General features: G+C 42.5%; 2 protein-coding genes and 1 long non-coding RNA gene across 9 annotated transcripts in view; 2 read left to right on the top strand and 1 right to left on the bottom strand.

The window, feature by feature from the left end:
- TOMM70 (translocase of outer mitochondrial membrane 70) overlaps positions 1-18294 on the top strand; it is a 60818-nt gene extending 42524 nt beyond the window's left edge. The window contains exons 10-13 of one of the 6 annotated variants that reach the window (XR_004989050.2): positions 4620-4717; positions 6128-6250; positions 9299-9537; positions 18283-18294. Coding sequence is in view for 3 of the 6 variants with exons in the window: in XM_036444232.1 (XP_036300125.1) it covers positions 4620-4717; positions 6128-6250; positions 9299-9452 (375 nt within the window). In the remaining 3 variants the exon portion in view is untranslated. Of the gene's footprint in view, positions 1-4576; positions 4718-6127; positions 6251-9298; positions 9742-18282 lie in introns of those variants that run through there. The other 5 variants (XM_036444232.1, XR_004989052.2, XR_004989051.2 and 2 more) reach the window with 5 other exon arrangements.
- NIT2 (nitrilase family member 2) overlaps positions 1-23835 on the bottom strand; it is a 41838-nt gene that overhangs the window by 4405 nt on the left and 13598 nt on the right. The window contains exons 8-11 of one of the 2 annotated variants that reach the window (XM_036444234.2): positions 22335-22433; positions 20376-20431; positions 19927-20019; positions 19060-19818 (exon numbers count right to left, since the gene is read on the bottom strand). In XM_036444234.2, the coding sequence (XP_036300127.1) occupies positions 19928-20019; positions 20376-20431; positions 22335-22433 (247 nt within the window). In that variant the 3' untranslated portion in view covers positions 19060-19818; position 19927. Of the gene's footprint in view, positions 1-19059; positions 19819-19926; positions 20020-20375; positions 20432-22334; positions 22434-23835 lie in introns of those variants that run through there. The other variant, XM_036444235.2, reaches the window with a different exon arrangement.
- Positions 7503-8816, top strand: LOC123652651. The gene is made up of 2 exons (XR_006742097.1): positions 7503-7925; positions 8187-8816. It is a non-coding gene; the product is annotated as an uncharacterized LOC123652651 (long non-coding RNA).

Raw genomic sequence — 23835 nt, 5'->3', positions numbered from 1 at the left:
CAATAGTTGCTCTATATTCCTTGTGATAGCATGTACTATATAAATATAATTTTAAAGAATGGATAGAATTTAAAATAAGAAAATGCACATTACAATTGTGTAACTTTGTATTGAATAGGTACACTTGGGTTTATGCTTTATATTAGGAACAAAGCAGAAGGGATAATCCCATCAGCATCACTGAAATGAAGTTTAAAATGCCTTTTTGATGCAGAGTTCTATAAGCAGCTAAAAGAACAAAGGCCACTGAATAGCTTTTTAAAGAAACCTATATTAGGAACAGCTCTCCCAGAGCTTTCTTACACATTTTCTTGTCACTATGCTACCAAAAATAGATTTTGGCTTACCTGAGCTATCTTTATTAGCACTAGTATCACAGTCTATGCTAAAATGTCTATTCTGTGGTTTCCTTATTTTTGCTTCACTATATACATAGTTACATGTAATTTTATATATGTATACTAGTGGCCTATTGCACAAAATTTGAGCATGGGGGGAAAAGGGGGTGTCCCTCACACTGGCCTGCACCCTCTCCAATCTGGGACCCTTTGGGGGATGTATGACTGCTGGTTTAGGTCTGATCCCAGACAGTCGGACAATCCTTCTCACAATCCAGGACCGCTAGCTCCTAACCATTCACCTGCCTGCCTGCCTCATTGCCCCTAACCGCTTCAGCCTGATCACCCCTGACTGCTCCCCTGCTGGCTTGCTCACCCCTAACCTCCTCTGCCTTTGCCTGGCACCCGGGACCCAGGATTCCTTCCTCCAGGCGGCCGCAGGCACTGGCACCCGGTACTACAAGGCAGGCAGCTTTCCAGCTGGCTATAGCCTGTGACTGAGGGGCAGGCGGCTTCTCTGTCTCCCAGGCCACAGCCAGCTGCGGGCGCTGGGGGCTGAGACCACTGGCCGGTGGCTTTGCTTGGGCCCGGCATTGTCAGGAAGGACGTGCGGTGGTTGTCCGGAAGACGTCTGGTCTTTTATTAGTATAGATCATGCTGTGTTTTTTCTCGCCATCATTAGCCATAGTAACTATTGCTTATGCATTAAAATAGTTCTATTTCTGCTAAGTCTAGAAGCAGCCTCAGAGTCCTTCTCACCATTCATCTTAAGTGTGATGCTTAGTTGATCTGAATTAATGCCCGAGGCTAAGGCTCTTACTGCAGATGTATCCCAGAATGTATGGCATCCCCCCTGCTTTATGGTCCAGCTCCCTGGTGGTTGGTTGAGGTCATTTCCCCCCTTTCAGTTTCTAGTAGTAGATTACCATCTACTGTCTAGGAAGCAAAATTGACTGTCTCTATGTAGATTGCAAATAAGGTATTTTTCTCATTAGTAAAATTTCATTCTTTCAGCATGAGTAATTTTGTCAGCTACATATTGAGGTAGCAACAGTTTATATCAAAGTGAGTGAATTTGTTTCAGGTGCTGTGCCTTGTCATACACAGATTTCATTGTATCTTTGCAACAACTCTACATAATAGATACCATAATTACACAGATGAGAACACTGAGGTATAAAGAGATCAGGTAACTTGACCAGTGAAACCTAAAAGTGGCCGAGTCTTGTTTCAAATCCATGAGCCATGCCCTTTAACAATTATATTCCACTCAGCATTGTGCTGGAGCCTGCTCTGACTGGCTCACAAATTTTCAGGAATTTTGCAAGCTGGTTGTTAAAGATGGTCATTGTTAAAAATTAAACTATATAATCTTAAGAGTGAATAAATTACATTAAAACCAAAGGTAATACATACTCTAAATTCATCACTCTTCAATTATTTACTACACTTTACTGTTCTGACTCTTGACATTATTTCTTTGGGTCTTTCTGGTGGGATATAATAGTGTACTACACATTTCTTCTCAGTTCTGCATTTAGTGGCATCACATTAGCAGCTGAAATAAGCCATGGATGGAGAATTTATGCCACAGAAATTGGAGATACTATAAATCAGGGTTTTGTTTTCTTTGACACCCTGTTAAACATTTACCAGCACAACACTGACCACATTGGTGGTGGTGGTATCAGAATGTGTTATATTATGCAGATGAAAATCTATTTAAACAGACTTGATATACTTTCAAAGATGGAAGAATTGTCCCTGCCAACATATTCATGAAGAATATTCATGTCAACATTGCAAAGTTATCAGTCCCCACATGGATTGCTGGATATAATATGTCTTGCCCTGTGCCCTCCCTTTCTAGACTTTGTTACCTTAAGGACTAGTTTTCCATGTATATGTTTAAATACCAAATTACCTGCTTAAAATGTCAGCTTTTAACACTGCCCTCTCTGTTCCCTATCCTTCAGGTGAAAAGTGGGGTTGGGTCGGGCAGCAGAGAGAAATTCAGAAGGGAATATTGTAGTAATGACAGCAGTGAGAGAAGAGAGAACCCATCTCCCAGGCCGCAGGCCCTGGTGCCTGGCCTGCAGGGCTGGAGGCTTCTCCGCTGGCTGCAGCCTGGGATTTCGGGGCAGGCGACTTCTCCATCTCCCAGGCTACAGCCAGCCTCAAGCATTGGTGGCACCCGCAGGCAGGCAGCTTCTCCGTGTCCCTGGGACACGGGGTGAGTGGCTTCTCCGGCTGGCGGCCCGGGACCACAGGGCAAGCAGCTTCTTCATCTCCCGGGCCACAGCCGGCCGCAGGCGCTGGTGCCCAAGACTGCTGCAGGCGGCTTCACCCAGCTGGTTTTGTCAGGAAGGTCTCCTGGTCTAATTAGTATAGATACACACTGTCTACATATATTAAAAGCTTTAACAACCATTATGACCGAATGACGGGAAGACCAGTCAGTATGATGTGCACTGACCACCAGGCAGCAGATGCTGAATGCAGGAGCGGCCCCCTGGTGGTCAGTGCACTCCCCCAGGGGAGCCCTGCTCAGCAGAAGCCAGGCTCCTGGCTGGTGAGCACAGCTGGGGGGAGAGGGGAGGAGCCTCTCCTGACTCCGAGGCAGCGCTGAGCCGCCCTGGGCCAGGATGAGGATGAGTACCAGCAGTGCAGCGCAGCGGGCTCCTCCCTAGCCGCCTGCAAGGATCGGGCCCACCACAGTCAGACATCCTCTGAGGGGTCCGATTGTAAGAGAGCACAGGCCGGCTGTGGACACCCCTCTGGTGCATGCGTCCATGCGCCGGGCCTCTAGTAGTTCTCTATAATTCATCCTTACCTGAGGATATTTTTCCCATTGCTTTTTAGAGAGGGAGGAGACAGGGAGGAACATATTGGGTCGGCAGCTAAGTAATTGCGGATTTTTTAAGACAATTTTTTCATGGAACTAAATAACTTTATTCTGTAATGTATTGCCCATTTTGATCAATGACCTTTTGCCATCTTTCAGGCAGCATCATAATCCCACGTTCAAAAAACTTCTGGTTTTTATTAGCAAAAAACTGAATCAGGTACGATTTGACATCATCATCATTATTGAAATTTTTACCATTCAAGGAGTTTTGTAAAGATCGAAACAAAAAATAATCAGATGGTGCAAGGTCAGGACTATATGGTGGATGTGGCAAAACATCCCAACCAAGCTCCATTAATTTTTGCCGAGTGACCAAAGATGTGTGTGGCCTTGCATTGTCATGATGGAATACAACACCTTTTTGATTTGTCAATTTGGGCCGCTTTTCTTCAACTGCATTGTTTAATTTCATTAGTTGTTCAATGTAGACATCAGAATTGATCGTTCGGTTGGGTGGTAAGAGTTCAAAGTAGACAATTCCTTTGTAATCCCACCAAACTGATAACAAAACCTTCTTTTGATGAATATCAGCTTTTGATGTTGTTTGAGTTGGTTCACCTGGCCTGCTCCACGATCTTTTCCGCTTGATATTGTTGTAAACAACCCATTTTTCATCGCCAGTTATCAGTCGTTTTAAAAATGGATCATTTTCATTACGTTTCTTTAGCAAATCGCAGCTGCTAATGCGTTGCGTTAACTGTGATTCTTTCAGTTCGTGAGGAACCCATGTATCGAGCTTTTGAACATAGCCAAGTTGTTTTAAGTGATTTTCAATGCATATATGTGATACATGAAGCTTCTCTGCAATCTCACGTGTTGTACTGTGACAGTCCGAATTGATTATTGCTTTGATTAGGGCGTCAAAGCAGTTACAGTTTGAGTGTGATCTGGTATCCACATAACCACCAACCCTTTGATTTCTGCCATGGGATTTGCTTTAAAACAGTTCATTGTAACTGCTTTTTTTTAAAAAAAAAATCAATTTTTAAGGAATAACTGACATTTAACACACATGTCTGAATTTATCCTTTCAAATAATGAGTATTGCCTTTAAATTCCTTTGGATATATTTTGATAAGTTATGAATAAGTGACTTATGAAAATCTGATATTAGAACTGCACCAAGAGTGGGGTTTTGTGTATTCCACTTACCACATTGTTTGCTATTCTATTTAATGACTTGTCAAAAATAGTGGACGTTTAAGATTTCATATTTGTAACATAATTAAGTTGTAACATTTTGTATCCTCCAAACATCATAATTTGTAAAGAAATTGATAAATTAAGTAATTTTTTGTAATTAATAAGCAATGTGCTTTTAGCTGTTTAGGTTGACAGTTATGTTAATATAACTGAAGTATCTCCTCACCTAGGCATTAACAGATCAGCAGCAGTTTGGTAAAGCTGATGAAATGTATGATAAATGTATTGATTTGGAACCAGATAATGCCACAACTTACGTTCATAAAGGGTATGTATTTTTGTGCTTCTGTTTGTTCCAGTAAAAAAATAAATTTTTGCATAATGGGATGGATTTCTTTTGGTCACTGAGGAAAGTACTGTGGTGTAGAGTATCACTGAGTTAATCAATAAATTTATTAATGCTATGGATGCTTCACTGTTAATTTTTTAAATTTTACTTATGTTTCATTCTTGTATACAATCAATAAATGTACTATTTCATTTAGCTTAAGGATTTCAGTTCTGAACATTCTGTGAAATGTTACTTGTGTCAAATAGGAAACATAGCATGCTAAATGAACTGTAATAAAAAAGAAACTTCACTTAGTATAGAGCCCATACTATTGGACACTTTCTCCTCTCTTTTTTATTGAGATATAATTGACATAAGATATACTAGTTTCAGCCGAAACCGGTTTGGCTCAGTGGATAGAGCGTCGGCTTGGGGACTAAAGGGTCCCGGGTTCGATTCCGGTCAGGGGCATGTACCTTGGTTGCGGGCATATCCCAGTAGGGGGTGTGCAAGAGGCAGCTGATCGATGACTCTCTCTCATCGATGTTTCTAACTCTGTATCTCTCTCTCCCTTCCTCTCTGTACAAAATCAATAAAATATATTAAATAAATAAAAATAGAAAAAAAGTGCTATTAAAAAAACAGATATACTAGTTTCAGGTGTACAATGTAGTCAGTATTTGTGAAATTTTCACAATAAGTCTAACAAGTATTTGTACATACAGAATTTTTTTTTTCTTGTAATGAGAACTTTAAAATCTGTTGTAGCAGCTAGCAAATACACAATACAGTATTATTAACTATAACCGCCATTCCATATATTGCATTGCCATGATTTGCTTATTTTATAACTGGAAGCTTGTACCTTTTGATTCCTTTCACCCATGTCACTCACCCCTCACTCCTGCCTCTGGGAACCATCACTCTGTTCTCTTTATGTGTAGGTTGGTTTTTGTTCGTTTTTTTGTTTTTGTTTTTGTTTTTTTAGAATCTATGTATAAGTGAGATCATGCAGTATTTGACTTTCTGTCTGACTTATTTCATTTAGCATAATGCTTTCAAGATCCATCCTAGTTGTTGCAAATGGTAGGATTCCTTTTATGGCCCATTCTAGTAATATTCCTTGTGTGCATATGTGTGTGTGCCAAGTTTTTTTTTTTTTTTTATCCATGCACCCATCAATGGACACTTAGGTTATTTCCATTGACACTTTTTCATAATAAGGAATTTAGTATACAAAACAAATATAAATTGAGAAATAAAAACAGTTTGCAGATTATATACTATTTTAAGTTTTATTTTCGTTTTGTAATTAAAAATTCATTGAGGGCAGAAATTGAGTTATATACTTATATTCTTGTTGCTTTTGGCCCATGGTCAATCTGACTGCTTTTTTTGCATTTGCAGTTTACTTCAACTTCAGTGGAAGCAAGACCTGGATAGAGGTTTGGAGCTTATCAGCAAAGCTATTGAAATTGACAGTAAATGTGATTTTGCCTATGAAACCATGGGAACTATTGAAGTACAAAGGTAACTTCCAAAGTCTGTTCTTAGGAAATTTAAGGCAGCTCTGTTAGATATTTTATCTCTTCATTCTTCTCATTACAGATAGGTTATTGTCAATATCAATTAAATTTTTAAGTCGTAATATGTTATGTCCTTTGAGGCACGCTTCCCTCAAACTACGCAACTTTTATTTGCCTTATTTTATTATTTTTCAAATTTAAAAGTTTCAAATTTAAATGTTTAAGTCAAGCATATGTATTACAAAGAAAAATTTGATCTTTTCCAATTCCTGTTGTGTGTTCTTTCCTCTTTGGGAGAAAAAGCCTGCAGAGAGCTTAGGCAGTGCAGCCGCATCAGGAATGGTAGGCAGTCAGGTGGCCAAGAGAACTAGATCCTGTGAGAAGCAACCAGCCAAGTGGCAACATCAGCTCTGAGCCTGAGTTTTCTTTAAAATCAGGGAGTTGGGTAAGATTTTTTGCAACTCTTTTCATAACTTCTTGTGTATGTTTATCCAGAGTTGCACTTGAGATCCACCATTAACAGGTGACAACTGTTTATGCCCAAGAGTTCAATGTAATAACCATCTTAATACTGAAATTGCCATCTACTTGAGAACCTACTTTATGGCCAGATACGGAACCTTGGTTACTTTCCAAATATTAGTTCAGTTAATCTCTACACCAATCTTTATAACTAGAAGATCCTTAGTGTAATTGAAGAATCTATAAACTGATGACCAGATGGGTTAAATTGACAAGCTACACCAGTGAGCCAAGTAGACGGGAAATGAGCCATCTTTCATTGACATCAGAATAACTGATCTTGCCACTTTGCTTGTTAGGAACAAGTAGTTGTTGTAATTCTGTCATTCAGCCCCTCCTGGGCTCCTCTGTCTGCTCAGAATAGGCAGAAAATATATATTCAGGCTGATGAAAATTTTATGGTTCTTTTTAACTATTGTGTACTAATGGTTGCATGTAAATAATAAAATTGCCAATTTGTTAATGTGAATACAATATTCTTGTATTAGAATGGGTTGGGAAAGCAGTTTTTTTTTTTTTTAATTAAAACTAAAAGTTTATTTTGGATAAAATAATGAAGACAGATTACAATGGTACATTGTACAAAAAGACTAGAAAATAATTTAGTGCTGGCATACAACAAACCCACAACCTGTATCTGCAAAGCAGGACTAACAGCCTTCTGCCCATAGCCACAAGTGGAGAGGTTTTCTTAACAAGGAAGCACTATTTATATGCAAAGTTCTGTCGGAAAGCAGTTCTTAATCTTTTTGAGCAGACCTGTTGATTTTTTTTTTAGGATGCTGCACATATAAAAGCACTTTGCATTTAAGTTGTTCATAAAGCCTGGATTAAGGACCCTTGCGTTATGGTGTTTGATGGTTTTTGTTTGTGAATTAATTTTAACTTTTAAGAAATTCATTCTAAATCCTTCCTTAAAAGTAAAGACATGTGAATGGAGTGAAATTGCTCATTACCCTAGGATTTAGCAACCTATTACATACTTGATATCTGAACTTTTAAAGTTTTGTTGTTGTTGTTAATGTCTACCGTGGAGTCATCTGTTGGAGTAAGAGGTTAGTCACCCCACAGGTACAGTGTACTTCTTAGTCTAACTGGCATAGATAGAATAGGGGCTTAATAAATATTTATTGTAAGATGATATGCATATATGCAGAGTGGCCATATTACTATGATCTCTGAACGCATAATAATCTGACCACTCAGTGTATATCCTATATAATAAAAGGCTGATATGCAAATTGTCCCCTTGACCAGGAGTTCGACAAGCAGGCAGGCTGGCCAACCGCCCACGTCACCTCCCCCTGACCAGGCTGGCCGGACCCCACCCATGCACGAATTCATGCACCAGGTCTCTAACACACACACACACACACACACACAATGTCCATATTATTATGCATTCAGAGATCACTCAGTGTACATAGCTAATACTAATTACTTAACATAGCTCTTGGTTCTTAGTAAGCATATAAAGCCAAACCACACTTAAATTGTAAATGGTAAATTATATTTTTGACCAAGCATATTTACCCATTTACTAAAAAAATCAGATACTATTATTAGGCATTGTTTTAGGTTCTAGAAATTGAAGGTTTTCCACTAAGGATCTACTAGGATTGTGTTGTGTATACGTATGTCTGCATAGAATGACCACAGAACTACAGGAACACTGGGAAGGGAGTGGAAAACCGTTTTCATGAGAATACTAGATTTGAACTGTGTCTTGGAAAGAGACAAATAGTGCAGGTCTGGGTGTAAGCACAGTCACGGGATTTGGGTAGACGTGTGTGACCGGAGTGAGGTGCATAGGAGGGGGGTGTGGTGGTAAGAGGTGAGGCAGAAGGAAGGTGGGCCCACAGGTCCGGAAGGTAAGGCCCCTGAGTGCCATTGCTGTCCCCTGAGGCTGTCACTTCCAGCGCAGGGCTTGGGAACCTTCTCTGCCAAGGGCCCTTTGGATATTAATAACGTCATTCGTGACCACACAGAATTACCCACTTAAAAGCTAGCCTGCTGTATTTGGTCAAACATACGAATTAGGAAGATTATAAACAAGTCAGTCACTTAATTTCTCTACTCTCACTGTTCTTATCTGTAAAACAAGACTGTAACAGGTATAAGCACACAGTAATTGTAAATCAAGCACTTTCGATGTGCATTGTTTTATTATAAAGAAGGATTTTATGCCGAAACCGGTTTGGCTCAGTGGTAGAGCATCGGTCTGCGGACTGAAAGGTCCCAGGTTCGATTCCGGGCAAGGGCATGTACCCGAGTTGTGGGCACAATCCTCAGTAGGGGGTGTGCAAGAGGCAGCTGGTCTATGTTTCTCATCGACGTTTCTAGCTCTTTCTCTCTCTCCCTTCCTCTCTGTAAAAAAATCAATAAAATATATATATATATTTTTTAAAAGGATTTTATTAGAACTGTAGTTGAAATTTATGGGTCAGACTCTATATCACATCACTACTATCTTCATTGCATTCTGTGAGGAGCTTGTTGAATGAAATATTTAAAATTTTTGTTCTTTTAGAGGAAACATGGAGAAAGCCATTGACATGTTCAACAAAGCTATTAACCTGGCCAAATCGGAAATGGAGATGGCTCATCTGTACTCCCTCTGTGATGCGGCCCATGCCCAGACAGAAGTTGCAAAGAAATATGGATTAAAGCCACCAACATTATAAAATAGGGGGAGGGAACATGACTCTTTTTAGAAGTTTACCCCCTCTGCAACTGAACCCTACAGACACTCATGAACTGTGTTGGCTGGTGGGAAGTATTCCTGTTTGTGCTGCTGTCATCCGCTACATCTGTTTCACATTTAGGTGTGGGAGTGGCTGTGGAAGGAAGTGTGCAGTGTTGCAGCTTTTATTCCCTGGGCGACAAGCTTAAAACCTGTTCAGGATTACTAGAATGAAGTTGCAAAGAGTACACATGATAATTGGCCATGCAAATAAAACTTTTATTTGTTGATTTGGCTTTTTTTTTTTAAGAGGGCGGGGAGATGGAAGATTTTGTCTGTGTGTGTATGTGTGTGTAATATAAGTATTTTTACAGCATGTTGGTTTTTAAAGTAACAATAAGTGTTGTAAAATAGGTTTCTTTTAGATTCACTTAATCCCTTTGAGGTGTTTTTTTTTTCTGTTTTGTTGAGTTTTGGGGTTTTTTGGGTTTGTTTGTTTTTTGAAGGAAATAAAGCCTAAATGGGGTTTTGTTTTTAAGGCATCAAAACTGATAGAACCCTTAAGTATTGTCAGCATGCACAATGCCTCAAATTCCACAGAACCTTTGACTCAGTGGCAACTGTTCAGCCTTTTTACCCCTTTAACGCTAATGGGTAATGTACATTGTTCTTCAAGTCTACAATAGCTGCTTTCATCGTAAATTATGCAGAAGCAAATATTGTTGATGTATGTGCTGGAAGACTGAGTGAATGGAGGAATGGACCAGGTAAGAGGTAAGGTGAAATGAAAGTGTGTTTTTAATTGCCATGACTATTTTCTGTAATAAGTACTATTAAATAGCGTCCTTTTAAAAGAAAATGCAGGTTGGTTGTATGTTAAAGAATGAGTGTGCTACATGGGTGTATTTAATTAGCTTAAAGTTTCTAATGGAGAGAAAATGGGGCTAAAGGTTCAAAAATAAAGTAATTCTTAGAGCCAGAAGCATAGCATTTTCTGAAGCTTAGTGCTTCAACTGTGGCTAAATGTGCTTAAGGAATTTGGAGTCAGTCTTTTTAAAGATGCTGCGGACCTGTGGAGTGCTTTTTGTTTCTGAGTTAATCTTGTTCCCAAAGGCCGGCTGACTTCCCACGACCAGGTCTTCACTAGGGATACTGACAGCAGATTTTTGTTTTGTTTATCTCTTTACCTTACCATTTTACTTACAAATCACTTTGTTTTTTCCAGTTGTCACTTTTAAGGACCATCATTTTGTTTATATGCTGCATTTTTCTGGTAGCTGTTCTTAAAGGGGTCTCTTGTTTTGAGATATTCTGGGTGGTGACAGGTTTATTTAAGCCCGAGAATAATAAAACATCAAGCCTTTAGTTACACTTTCTTGGAAATGAAATCTAATTAGAGTTTACGTTGCTGGGAGTAAAGGAGCATTTTACACCCTCCCTCCCCCCCATTTTAAAGGGTGCTTTATCCTACCAAAACCAAAAAGATTGTAAATGCTGTCTTCTTAGAAATTACTAGAAATTACTTCCTTCCAAAGTCAGAGTCTGCAAAATACTGAGGGGCCTCTGAGTGGGCGCAGATAATATAATTTAAGATGACTTGGATAATGGAAACTATGAGCTCTGCATTTTAGTTATTAGATAATGCTCCTGAACACACATTGCTCCATCTCTGAGCAACCTGTGACTTAGAGAAGACAAACACCAGTTTTTACTTGCCTAGCTGTATTTACATTAACACTGATCTTCCCTTCTCCTTTTCTACCCCATGGGGGGGGGGGGGGGGGGCGAGAACACAAAGAAAACTGAAGCATGTGCCAATCAGTACTGTCATTCCGAGTCCTCATGGACTACTGCCTGTTCTAAAAGATATTTGGACCTGCACTGAAAGTTACATCTGTCTGTTCTTTACTTTTGTAAATGACCTCATATGTAAATTCACCAAATAAATATTACATTCAAGCTTTTCTTTCTTTTCTTGAAGTCTGTTTACAAGCCATAACACAGAATGATGGTCCTCCCCAAAGTATCCGCGTCTTCATCCCTGGAACCTGTGGCTGTTACTTTATACATTCATTCTTCTTTTTTTTTTTTTTTTTTTTTTTAATTTCAGATAGGAAGGAAGAGGAGGAGAGAGACAGAAACATCAATGATGAGAGAATCATTGATTGGCTGCCTCCTGCATGCCCCCTACTGGAATCAAACCCCAACCCAGGGCATGTGTCCTTGACCAGAATCGAACCTGGACCCTTCATTTCACAGACCAATGCTCTATCCCCTTAGCCAAACCAGCTAGAGCAACCTTTTCTTAAAAATATAAGTGAAGGGACAATATGATTTTGAGCTGAAAATAAGCCACCCAAGTTAATCTAGCAAGATGTTCTTTTTTTCAACTGGTGAGGCGACACCAACGGTGAAACTACATATTTGAGAATTAGCATATCTTTAAGACCATGCATGTAGATGCGATTACTTCAGGACAGAATTAACATTGAAAAGGGTAGCCCTACCCAGTTTGGCACAGTGCGTCGCCTGTGTTCTGAGGGTCCTGGGTTCAATTCTGGTCTAGGGTGCGTGCCCCGCTGCAGACTCCGTCCTCAGTAGGGAGCCTGCAGGAGGCAGCCAATCAATGGTTCTCATCGTTGATGTTTCTCTCTCCCTCTTCCTTTCTGAAATAAAAAATTCAGGGAAACATGTAAGGAACAAAAGGGAGCAATGTACCAGTAAAAGTGGGCTGAGAGCAGATAGGACCAAGGTCACAGTGACGTTAGAGGCAAAACAAGTCTGCCAGGGGAGTGTCATTGGATCGGTCACAGGGGAAATGGCCGCAGGCTTCTGAGAACTAATGAGCAGGAATGATTCTGTTAAGAGGCTGGGAGGTGAAGGGAGTTTTTTACAGGATGGCATGGTTTTTGTTTTATTTTGAGGGAGAAACTTAGAGAATGGATCTTGGGACACAACATTTAAGAATAGTTGAGCCCTGGCCTGTGTGGCTCAGCTGGGCATCAGCCCATGCACCAGAAGGCTGCCAATTTGATTTCCCCGTCAAGCACGTGCCCGGGCTGCAGGCTTGATCCCCCGGTGAGGGGCATGAAAGAGGCAGTCTATTAATGTTTGCTCCTGCTCCCCCCAAAAAAAATCTTAAAAAAAAAAAAAAAAATGAAGTCACACCTCTGGTTCTCAACCTGACAACCCTTTTGTGCTGATACATCAGCATGACAGAAAGTGAAACTGTGAGTGTCAGTTTACCACTAAACCTGTGTTAACATCTTGGGAAATTGTGCTGTGATTATTTTTGTTGGCTTTTTGTTTTTTTGCTTTTGTTGCTGGAGAAATGGACTATTAGCATAATTTTAAAACAAGCCCTCACGAGTGCTAATGCTGCTCAGGGTGTGAAAGAAACATCCCAGACAATTGAGAGAGAAACGGTTGTGATTGGATAGATGGCAGGGAGTTAGCCAGGGACAGTGTTTGGAGGCAGTGTCATGAAGATGCTGCATTCTGACCTCCTGCTGGACACCCTGGAGTGAGTACTGAAAGCGACTCACTGAAGGCTGGCAGAGGGTGGTGGTTTGCTAAATTTTAGGAATGTTTGTTAAATTAAACAGTACATTAGACATGTGCTGTACAAAAGAAAGGTTAATACGGAATCACTTGGGGGTCTGGGACGAAATAATAATTTGGTTTTCAAAGAAATTGCTTCTGGAACAGCTCCAGAACGAGTTAAGTCCGAGGACTGAGGTCCCACTGTTGAGCACAAAGGAACACATCTGTAGGCGCCCACAGACTTTAGGAGAGGGTGGGATCACTCTGCCCCCGTGCTCCGCCTTCCAGACTCCTTCCATTTGAACCAGATATGAAGTCATTGGTGAGAAAGTATGGATGTGTTTTAGTTATTTGACTGTAGATCTGGAGCTTTTATTTTTTTATTTTTTTGTTGTTGTTAATCCTCACCTGAAGGTATTTTTCCTTTAATTTTTTATTATTATTGAGTTTTAACAGAGCGGAGGAGAGATGGAGAGTTAGAAACACTGATGAAAGAGAACCAGCAATCAGCTGCCTCTTGCATAGCCCCCACTGGGGATGTGCCCACAACCAAGGTACATGCCCTTGACCGGAACCGAACCTGGGACCCTTCAGCCCGCAGGCCAACGCTCTATCCACTGAGCCAAACCGGTTTTGGCTTTCCAGTGATTTTTTAAAAGAGAGCGGAAGGGAGGGGAGAGAGAAACACTGATTAGTTTTCTCCCACACGCCCCAACCAGGGCCAGGGATCAAGCCTACAATCGAGGTAGGAGCCTTTGACTGGAATTGAACCCGGGCCAATGCGCTATATACTGAGCCAAACCAGCTAAGGCTTAGCTTAATTCCTGATTTTAATAAGACCATTTTATCCTGAAGTGCATTTTCTTCCAACAACTGAAGTATGGTAGCAATCATCTCAGGTAGAAACTGCTTTTTGGGCTCTGTACTTATTTGTTTGCTAAAACAACAGAAAGTTATTTTGATTTTCTGAACTTACGTATGCTATCCCAATACTCCACTGATGATGGTTTGAATATCCCATCGATTGTGATCTAACTGGTTACTGAAGCACATTCTTTTGGGGACCAGGACAACTCAAATTATCCCAAATTGTCTCAGTAGCTACAGATAGTGCATTCCTGTTGACTTGGTGATCCCAGAATCAGGACAGCACAATTATTCCAAATTGCCATGGTGGTCCAAAATAATGTGTTTCTGTAGACCCAAAACCTATATTTTAGATAACTTGCTCATCTCGCTTCTGTAAAAATGCTTTTATTTCGCAAAACAGGTTCCTCATTCCAGACCCAAAGATGTAATCGATACCTTTCTGATATTCTGCCAATATAAGCCAGATGTGGCAAGCTGTTCGAGGCTGCGAGGTCTGGAGTACTTTTGCTCCCTTGTAAGCCGCCGGCTTTTAATAAATGACTCCGTAATTCGACTTTTTGAGGTGTCCTTTGTAAGATGGGGGTACACTACAGCACAACTAGCTTTGTTCTCCAATCTTCATTCAAGAAATAGTTAAATGAAGATAATTTCATACACACAACTACAACACAAAGATAAGGCACAAAGGAGAAAAGTCCATGAAGCCAATAGCACTGACCATGTGTTTGGTCAGTGCAGACACCATAGAAGGCACATCTCCCTTTCCATCTCTGGCTTCGTCAAGCCTACTCGCCACCAGACCTCTCCAGAAGAGGCAGCGTGAAAGACAAAACTAGCGGCAGGAGAGCACTAGTTTTCACCCACCCTCTTGTCTGAGCCCTTTTTCACTTGGTACACTAGTGTTCTGCACAGACCTTTTGGTGCAGCAAGGAGTCCTTCCCTAAAAACCCACTTGATGTCACAAACTGACTACTAAGTCTTTTTAAACCCTGCAATGTTAGGAATGTCTTCATCTGCAACCAATACAACACCTATATCTGTTAGCTCTCCACTTCAAACAGCTGGGTCAGAGTCAAGCAGCACACACAGATATATTTCACCATACATTACCATCTCTGTAAGGAAGTCACTTAAATTACCTAAATGAGTTAGCTTATCTAAATTTCAGGTGACAAATTCCAACATGCAATACCAGACTTAAAAGTTTAAAAAAAAAAAATTGACTAACTCATTAGAAAGTCAGGGAGTACAGGGCAATGAGTTAAAACATTTTTAGTGCCTTAGATGGCAATAGTCTCCCACTTCAAGTGGATCAAATTCAGGGTTAATTTTAATCAGCTATCACATTCTCAAAGGTAAAATTGGGCGATGTTATATATAAATTACATAGAGGAATAAAGAATAAGAACTCCAGGAACACAAGCCAGCGCATAATACAGCAGCAAATTTAAGTGTTGTGGGGGGAGAGGGGTCTAGAATTCTATAATCAGTATAGTTTCTTTAAAATGAAGGCAAAATTAAAACCTTTTCAGACACACTAAAGCTGAAAATCACCAAGCAGACCTACAGTACAAAAAAAAATGCTAAAAAAAAAAAATTCCTTCAAGCAGAAATAGGTCTACACAAAATAGTACTAGAGATAGTAAATATGTTGTTAAATGTATAGTACACTTTTTTAAAAGCTCTTTAAAAGATTACTGACTGTTTAAAATAAAAATTGTATTATTATGGGGTTCATATGTTGAAGTATGACAATTTACATAGGGAGAAGTGAAATGAAGTACACTGTAATATTCTTACATGCCAATTGGTAGGTGTGTGCCTGAGGAAAAGACTCATATTAAGGATGTATAAACCCGAAAACAGCAATTAAAATAACACAACAAAGACCAATAAAGTAGATAAAGTGAATCACAGAATGACATAGAGTGATAAAGGAAAGGGAAAAGCAAAAATAAAAGAATTGAATTTTTATCAAATTAGGTCATCATATGAGGGCAGCAGACCCCGAGACCTAAACCTGACAGAGGTATTACAAGAAATTAAAGGCGGCCTGAATAACTGAGAAGACATCTCATGTTCATGGTCTGTTGGTCAGTTCTGTTAAAATAGCAATTTTCCACAAAACTGCATTAAAGAGTCAATGCAATCCCAATAAAACCCCTAGAGACTTCACGGTAAAAATTTACAACCTGATTCTGAAATGTACATACAAAGAACTTAGAATAGTCTGTAAACAATGTGGGGGGAAAGAAAGTTAGAGGACTAATCTTACCTGACTTTAAGACTTATTAGATCAAGCCCCGAGGAGCCACAGACTCTGCATCCCTGCACCCCCACAGGCAGTGAGGGCAAGAGCAAGGCAAACACAGACCCCAAAAGAGCAGGGACCCTCAGGGCAGGCAACACCCAGCCACAACGAGGACAGTTCTACCAGGAATTTAGGAACTGCTGGGCCGGGCCCACGGCATGATGGGACCATCATGTGGTGCTACACAGTCCTGCGCCCTCTCCACACCTGGGAACTTCAGGGGCAAATGATGTCCGTTCTCTGGATCACTTGGTTACACTCTCGACTACTTTTAGAAGCCTGTTGAAAAGAAAAAGGGGCCAAAACCGGTTTGGCTCAGTGGATAGAGCGTCGGCCTGCGGACTGAGGGGTCCCGGGTTCGATTCCGGTCAGGGGCATGTACCTTGGTTGCGGCACGTCCCAGTGGGGGCCGTGCAAGAGGCAGCTGATCGATGACTCTCTCATCGATGTTTCTGGCTCTCTCTCTCCCCCTTCCTCTCTGTAAAAAATCAATAAAATATGTTTTTAAAAAAGAAAAGAAAAAGGGAATGTAGCCCTAGCTGGTTTTGCTCACTGGATAGAGCATTAGCCTGAGGACTAAAGGATCCCAGGTTCGAGTCCAGCCAAGGGCACATGACCAGGTTGCCTGCTCATTGAATGCAAGTGTGGAGCATGCAGCACACAGACAATGACTCTCATCATTACCATTTCTATTTCTCTCTTCCCTCTCTGAAATCAATAAAGACATATTTGAGGGAGGAAAAAATCTATTAGAAAGCCACAGTAATCAACACAGTTAGTTACTGGTGTAAAGACAGACAAATAGATTGATGAAATAAAACAGAGTCCAAAAATAGACTTAAGATGTATATGGTCAATTCACTTTTCCTAAAAGAGCCAAGGATACTCAACGGGCATAAGATAATCTTTCCAACAAATGGTACTAGAGCAACAGGCAACCATAGGCCAAACAAATAAATAAAATAAAACATCTTGATTCTTACACCATATACAAAAGTTAACTGAAAATAAATTATAAAGTATAAGATAAATCTGGGGAGGGAGAGGGCAATGTTAAAATATGTACACAGATAATAATAAAATATTTTAAAAAATAAAAGTATAAGATAAAGTCTTAGTGACCTTGGATTTGGTGGTTTATGCAATACATAAATATATTTACATAAATACAACTCAGAAAAGACAAACTTCAAAGAAAAAAGTATTAATCAGTCTTCATGAAATTAAATATCTTTGTTCTTTAAGCAATAGTTTTAAGAAAACGAAGACTTTTTCTCAGACTTAGAGAATAAATTTGCAAAACATAATATCTGAAAAAAGGCTTTTATCTAGAGTATATAAAGAACTCATAATAATAAAAAGGTAAATAACACAATACTTACATGGGGGAAAGATATGAACAGAAACTTTACCAAAGATATGCAGATAAGTAAAGATACCCAGCGTCATTAGTGATTATGGAAATACAAATTAAAACCACAAGAAAACATTACATGCCCATTAAAATGGATGACAGTAAAAAGACTAACCATGCCAAGTGTAGGTGAGGATGTGGAGCACAGTGGGACTCTGAGAGACTGCTGGTAGTGATGTATAACAGCACGATCACTTTGAAAAACAATTTGGTAGTGAAATACATGTATGATCCCACCATTTCATTCCAATGCTAAATACCTAACTCAAGAGAAATGAACAACTTATACAAGAAGCTTTATTTGTAAAAGCCAAAGACTGGAAACTCAAATACTAATCAACAGGTGGAAAATGATGGTACGTCCATACAACAGAATACTCGGCAATAAAAACGGAATGAATTATTGATGCACACATGTGGATAGTCGCCAAATGATGAAAGATAAAAAGTACATATATGGGATGGGTCCATTTTTATGTAATTCTAGAAAATTCAAATTAATCTATACTAACAAAGCCAGTCAGTGCCTGGGAACAAGAGGAATAACTAGAGGGTTTATAAGAGAAACAAGGAAACTTTTGATGGTGGAGTGGGCATCTTCATTACCTTTGCTAACAGGGTTTCATGGATGTACACCTGTGTCAGATGCTCACATCTATTCCCAATTGTGTGTGCAGAGGATCATATTGACAGATGGAACTTGGCCAGGGTGAAAGTATTTACACCACAGAAACTGGAAAATGCCACCACAAAATCAGGGCTTTTTCTTAAGACAGCTGGTTGTTAAACATTACCAGCCCATTGCTAGCTAGGACATCTGTACTAATAAAAGGGTAATATGCTAATTAGAGTGGATGTCTTCTGGACGACCTTCCGGACAAGCTGCAGCAGCTGTGAAGGGCCCAGACTCAGGCAGCCGTGAGTGGCTGCGAAGGGCTGAAGCTCAGGCTGGCAGTGGCAGCAGCAGCAGGGTAATGGGGGCGGCCCCTTCCCCTGATCTGCCAGATCACCTCCCGCAGAGGGAGACCAGACTGCGGCTTAGGCCAGGGGCCAAGGCAGAGGCGTTTAGAGGCAATCAGGCTGGCAGGGTGGCAAGGCAGGGGCGAACAGGCTGGCAGGAGGTCGAGCCAGGGGTGATCAGGCCAGCCAGGGTGCAAAGTAGGGGCAATCAGGCCAGCAGGCAAAGGCAGTTAGGGGCAATCAGGCAGATAGGCAGGCAGGCGAGCGGTCCCAGATTGCAAGAGGGATATCCGACTGCCAATATAGGCCCGATCCCACAGGGTAGCCGGACATCCCCCGAGGGGTCCCTGAATGGAGAGTACAGCTGGGCTGAGGAACCCTTCTCGTTTTGTGCACCAGGCCTCCAGTATATACATCACAGCTTATTGAAATTCTTAATTTATAATTGCCCCAAAGAATTCCAAGAACCATTAGGCTAAAAGCTTGCCTTTATCAAGGTAAAAAGTATTTCTAGAGAGAAAAACCAAGAGAGACTTTCAGACACTTATTCCTATCGAGAAAAACGCTTTTGCCCTGGCTGGGGAGGCTCGGCTGGTTAGGCATGGCCCTGGGCACTGAAAGGCTGCAGGCTGGATCCTGATTGAAACAATGCCTGAGTTGTAGGATAGATCCCCGGTTGGGGGGGGTGCAGGAAGCAAGTTGATCGATGCTTCTCTCTCTCTCTCTCTCTCAAAATAAATCGATAATCTTAAAAAAAGACACCTCTTGCAGAGACATACTTTAGTTGCCTGACCAAATGCTTCCACTGCCATCTTCCCACAGGCCTCACTGTTGACACAGTCTTGCCCTTAAGACCTGAGAGTTTGGGGTTGACTCTTTAGCTCTTTCTTGAAGGCTGCTACAGGGGCTGCCACCTCCCCTCGCAAACACCAAGGACCCATCACCTTGCTTCCCACAGCCACTCACAAACCCACAATACAACTCGAAGGCTCTGCTGGAAAGAGTATTCCCACTTCCTACGTAACGGATTCCAACTCCAGCAATGAGATAAGAGGTTTATGACACCAATACATTTATATCAGGCAAACCAACCACAAGAATACCCAAATCTCATACTTTTACCAACTTCCTGGAGGTGATTTAAGCACAGAATAAGGCTTAGGACCACCCCCTTGTCCTCCGCTCTGCAGTGCCCAGCCTGGGTCCTCTCTGCCTACTTGATATGGTGCGGGGAGTATCAGTGTGCTGGAGGTCCATCGTCTCCACAGGCTAAAATCACAAACAAACCAATAAAAAGGCTCCCCATTACAGAATTCAGCAGGGAATTGATACTGCAGAAACATAACTTCCTATTTAATGACACGTTGAAACATAAACCTTAGGGCTTTTTCGCCTCCACTGCATAGAGGTCTGACCGCTTCTGGCTAAGGATGGGGATTTGCTGGCGTATTTCAGTCACCTTCTTCAAGTCTGCAAAAACAGAAATGTGTATTATTAGCAAGAAGTAACTCTTCACTAACAAAAGGGGTTTTTCCTCCCAAACAGTATAAAAACTACCAGAGTCTCAGCCAAGGAACTCAGTCATATAGGCCTTGCTAGAGGCACAGATGGCCTGGCACAGCCCCTGGAGTCACTTAAAACCAAACCAAAAGAACTCAAAATAAACTGTAGTCTTCAAGACCTGACCAAGAATGAAGGATAAACTGGGGAGGGGCGGGGAGGGGGAGAGGAACTCCTGCAGCTGGCGGGCTGCCCCCCTCTGGAGGCTGGCCTCAGGCACTGGGGGTGCCAGACACCTCACCCCGCCCTGGGCCAGCAGACCTTACCTATGTCTGAATACACGATCGTTTCTTCAGGGCCCGCTGTGGCCAGGACCTCGCCCCTGGAAAAGATTCAGGGGAGATGAGTGGGTTCACTGACATTTACTGACATTCAAGAACTCCGTTTTTTCTCCCCATTTGACAGGGCAAGGGGCAAGGGGCAAGGGGCAAGGAATCTGAGATTTAAAACCAGAAAGGAAGGCTACAAACTCCTGTTCTACCATTTAAAATGCTGTGCGTCCTTGGGCCAAGTCACTTTTAATAAATTATAAAGTGGAAATAAAAGCTCTGCTAGGACTTAGAAAATTATGGAGTATATTTCCTAAACTGCAAACTCCTGATTTTCTTATTCCGTGAAATGAGCGTCTGGACCGGAGCCACTTATAGCCGAAAGGAGGTGCCCTGCCCCCTCAGGAGTGCGGGTCCACAGGCGTCCTCGACCAGATGCTCTGGCTCTGCTTCGTCAGCCCTGCCGGGGCTGCCCCTGACTCTGGGTGGCGAGGCAGGCCCTGGGCATGGCCAGAGCCGTGCGGCCCTCTTTCCATCCGTGGGTGTGAGCCCACACTAGGAGACAACACTCCTTCCTAAGCCTGGGGAAAGGCTGGCCTGCGCCGCCCAGCCCAAAGCAGGGCTTCCAGCGCAGACCTCGTGAGTGCAGCCTCCAAAGCTCAGCACAGGGTAACCTGGCCTCACACACTGTGACTGGGTCCGTCCGCCAGGCGGCCGCAAACAGACTTGGCACAAATGAGCTACAAACACAATTACTGATGCCGCTTAACTGAATCCTCTTCTATTCTTTTTCTCTTTCTTCCTCATTTTCCCTGGCATTCAAAGCTCTCTCTGTATTAATCCCAGACAACTATCCCAAAGTCAATGTAAGTCAGAAGGCCCCCAAGCCCTACAAATGGAATTCTGAAAAGGAAGACCTGAAGGTAAGCCTTGTGGAGCCGCTGTCAGAAGCGGCCAGCCTAACCTGCACCAGAGTTCATCAGCAGAGCCAGGCGAAGCAGAGGTGCAGCCCTAACATCTGGGCAGAGGGACGTGAATCACGTCTGAGAAAACTTTCGGTCCACCTTAATCCTTCCAGTTTCCCAACGACCCCCAAATCCTGATGTGCGGAGAGTCTCTTGCTGGTCATATTTCCAAGGACTCCCCTTATCACATGCTTTAATCTGTGGGTCCTATAGAGTCCGAAGACAGAAGCGTTAGGGACCCCACATGACCAGGGTCCCTTCTCAGCCTTGTCTGAGCATCCTGAAATTGTAGAGATTCGTATCTGTTTGTGTGTGTGTGTGCGCGCGCGTGTGTGTGATCATACAGATGTTCGGCATAAACCCAAGTTCTGAAGTCAAAATCCTGGATCCAAACACCAGTTCTAACCACTTTAGCCTGTGAACTTCAACCCCACCATCTACAAACCGAAGGGAAGTCCCTGCGTTCGCACTGAGACCACATGTAAGTGCTGTGCGGCTGCAGGCGGAGACCGTGGTCCGCGCAGCAGCGCCCGCCAGCGTGTGCACATGGCGGACTCTCACGCTGGTCCCACTGAGCAGTACAATGCTCCGCCCTCTCAGAGGACAAACTCCATTTTCTTACTGAATCCCCCATCCTCTCTCATTATTCCGGGAGCAGAATCCTCACCCTGTAACTCATTCCTGCCTGAGGCCGAGTCACCCAGTCTAAATAAATTTTAACCAAAAGCCGGGAGCTGGGGGCCTGTTTCACTAAAACTGACACCCATCACTGCTGCCGTGTGTCCCCCACGATCCAGTCAGACTGACAACGGAAACCAGAAGAGGGCGAAGGCGGCTCGGTCAGGAGAGCGGGCCGTTTCTTCCTCCCGTGGGAGCTTCCTCACAGGAGAGGCAGCACCGGGCCGGTGGGGGAGGGCAGGGCCGGTCACCAATCAGACAGCCCACCGCCCAACGAGCTCCTGGCGAGCCTGTCCCCGCTCGGGCCACTCACCAAGGACTCACGACGGTGCTGTGTCCCCAGGCAACGTAGGAGGCCTTGTCGTCGCGGGCCGGAGAGGCCGTGGCCACGTACAGCTGGTTATCAACAGCCCTGCAGTCCACGGACAGAAAGCAGGGAAGTCATGCATTTCAGAGCTGAGGCACTTTCCTATCCTATCCTTCTTTTAAAAACTACGATAGGACAGGCTGGCTCAGATACAGAAGAAACACACAAAGCCACGGAACCCTCTCTTCAAAAACCATCTTATTACTTAAGCCAGTTCTCATTGGGGCAATTTGGACCAGCAGGGGACATTTGCCAGTGTCTGGAGACCTTTCTTTAAAAAAAAAAAAAATAAAATAAAATAAAATAAAATAAAAAATTGTTGTTAATTTCAGAGAGGAAGGGGGAGAAGAGAGAGAGGGAGAGAGAGAGCGAGCGCTAGAAACATCAATGATGAGAGAGAATCACAGATTGGCTGCCTCCTGCACCCCCCCTGGGGATAGAGCTGGCAACCCAGGCACAGGCCCTGACCAGGAATCAAATCGTGACCTCCTGGTTCATAGGCCAAAGCTCAATCACTGAGCCACACCGACCGGGTTGGAGATTTTTAAATTGTTATAATTAAGGGGGTTGTTATTAGCATCCAGTGGGTGGAAGTCGGAAATGCTAACCACCCTACAGGAGAGCCCCCCAAAACACAGAACAATGTAGTCCAAAATGTTAACACTGCCAGTGGCCAGACTCTGGCCTGAGCCAACCAGTACAGAACTTCTCTGGGGTTAATGCAAGCCAAGGGGCCCTTGAGGGGGCAATCCACGGTGAGGGCTGTATGGCACTTCCATGCCAATGGTGGCCGTGCCATCTCTCAAGGTGGATCAGAATTTCAGGGATCCAGCCTGGGTACATCAAGCCACCTCACCTGGGAGCTCTCTGGGCTCAGACAATAGATCCAAGCTTTTCTTGCTTTCCCCTTTCACTGCATTTATTAATATTTATGGTAACACACACCCCTACCCCACCTTCTACGATGCAACCAGGCAAACACCTCTACATCGCCCTGAAAAAAATCACCATCATCTCTAGAAGGGAGAGCAGTAGCCACCTCTAGGCAGAGAGGATAGGGCACTGACTAGGAAGGAGCAAAAGGGACCATTCCAGGGACTGGGAAATGTCCCATAAGTTGATCTTGGTTGTAGGTGGTACATATGTCAACATTCACTGACCTGCCTGTAGAGGCAAAGTTAGTGCACTTTTCTGTAAGTGTATTAACCTCAATTTAAAAAACATTTAATCAAGCCCGGCCAGTGTGGCTCAGTGGTTGAGCATTGACCCATGAACCAGGTGGTCAGGGTTCGATTCCCAGTTAAGGTACATGCCCAGGTTTGGGGCTCGATCTCCAGTAGGGGCATGTAGGAGGCAGCCTATCAATTTTCTCTCCTCATTGATGCTTCCATCTCTCTTCACTCTCTCTTCCTCTGTGAAATCAATATATGTGTGTGTGTGTGTGTGT

This window comes from Pipistrellus kuhlii, unplaced genomic scaffold (genome assembly GCF_014108245.1).
Source record: "Pipistrellus kuhlii isolate mPipKuh1 unplaced genomic scaffold, mPipKuh1.p scaffold_m20_p_2, whole genome shotgun sequence".
NCBI lineage: Eukaryota > Metazoa > Chordata > Mammalia > Chiroptera > Vespertilionidae > Pipistrellus > Pipistrellus kuhlii.
Note: the sequence above shows the minus strand (reverse complement) of the source record. Positions and strands in the feature narration are given on the sequence as shown.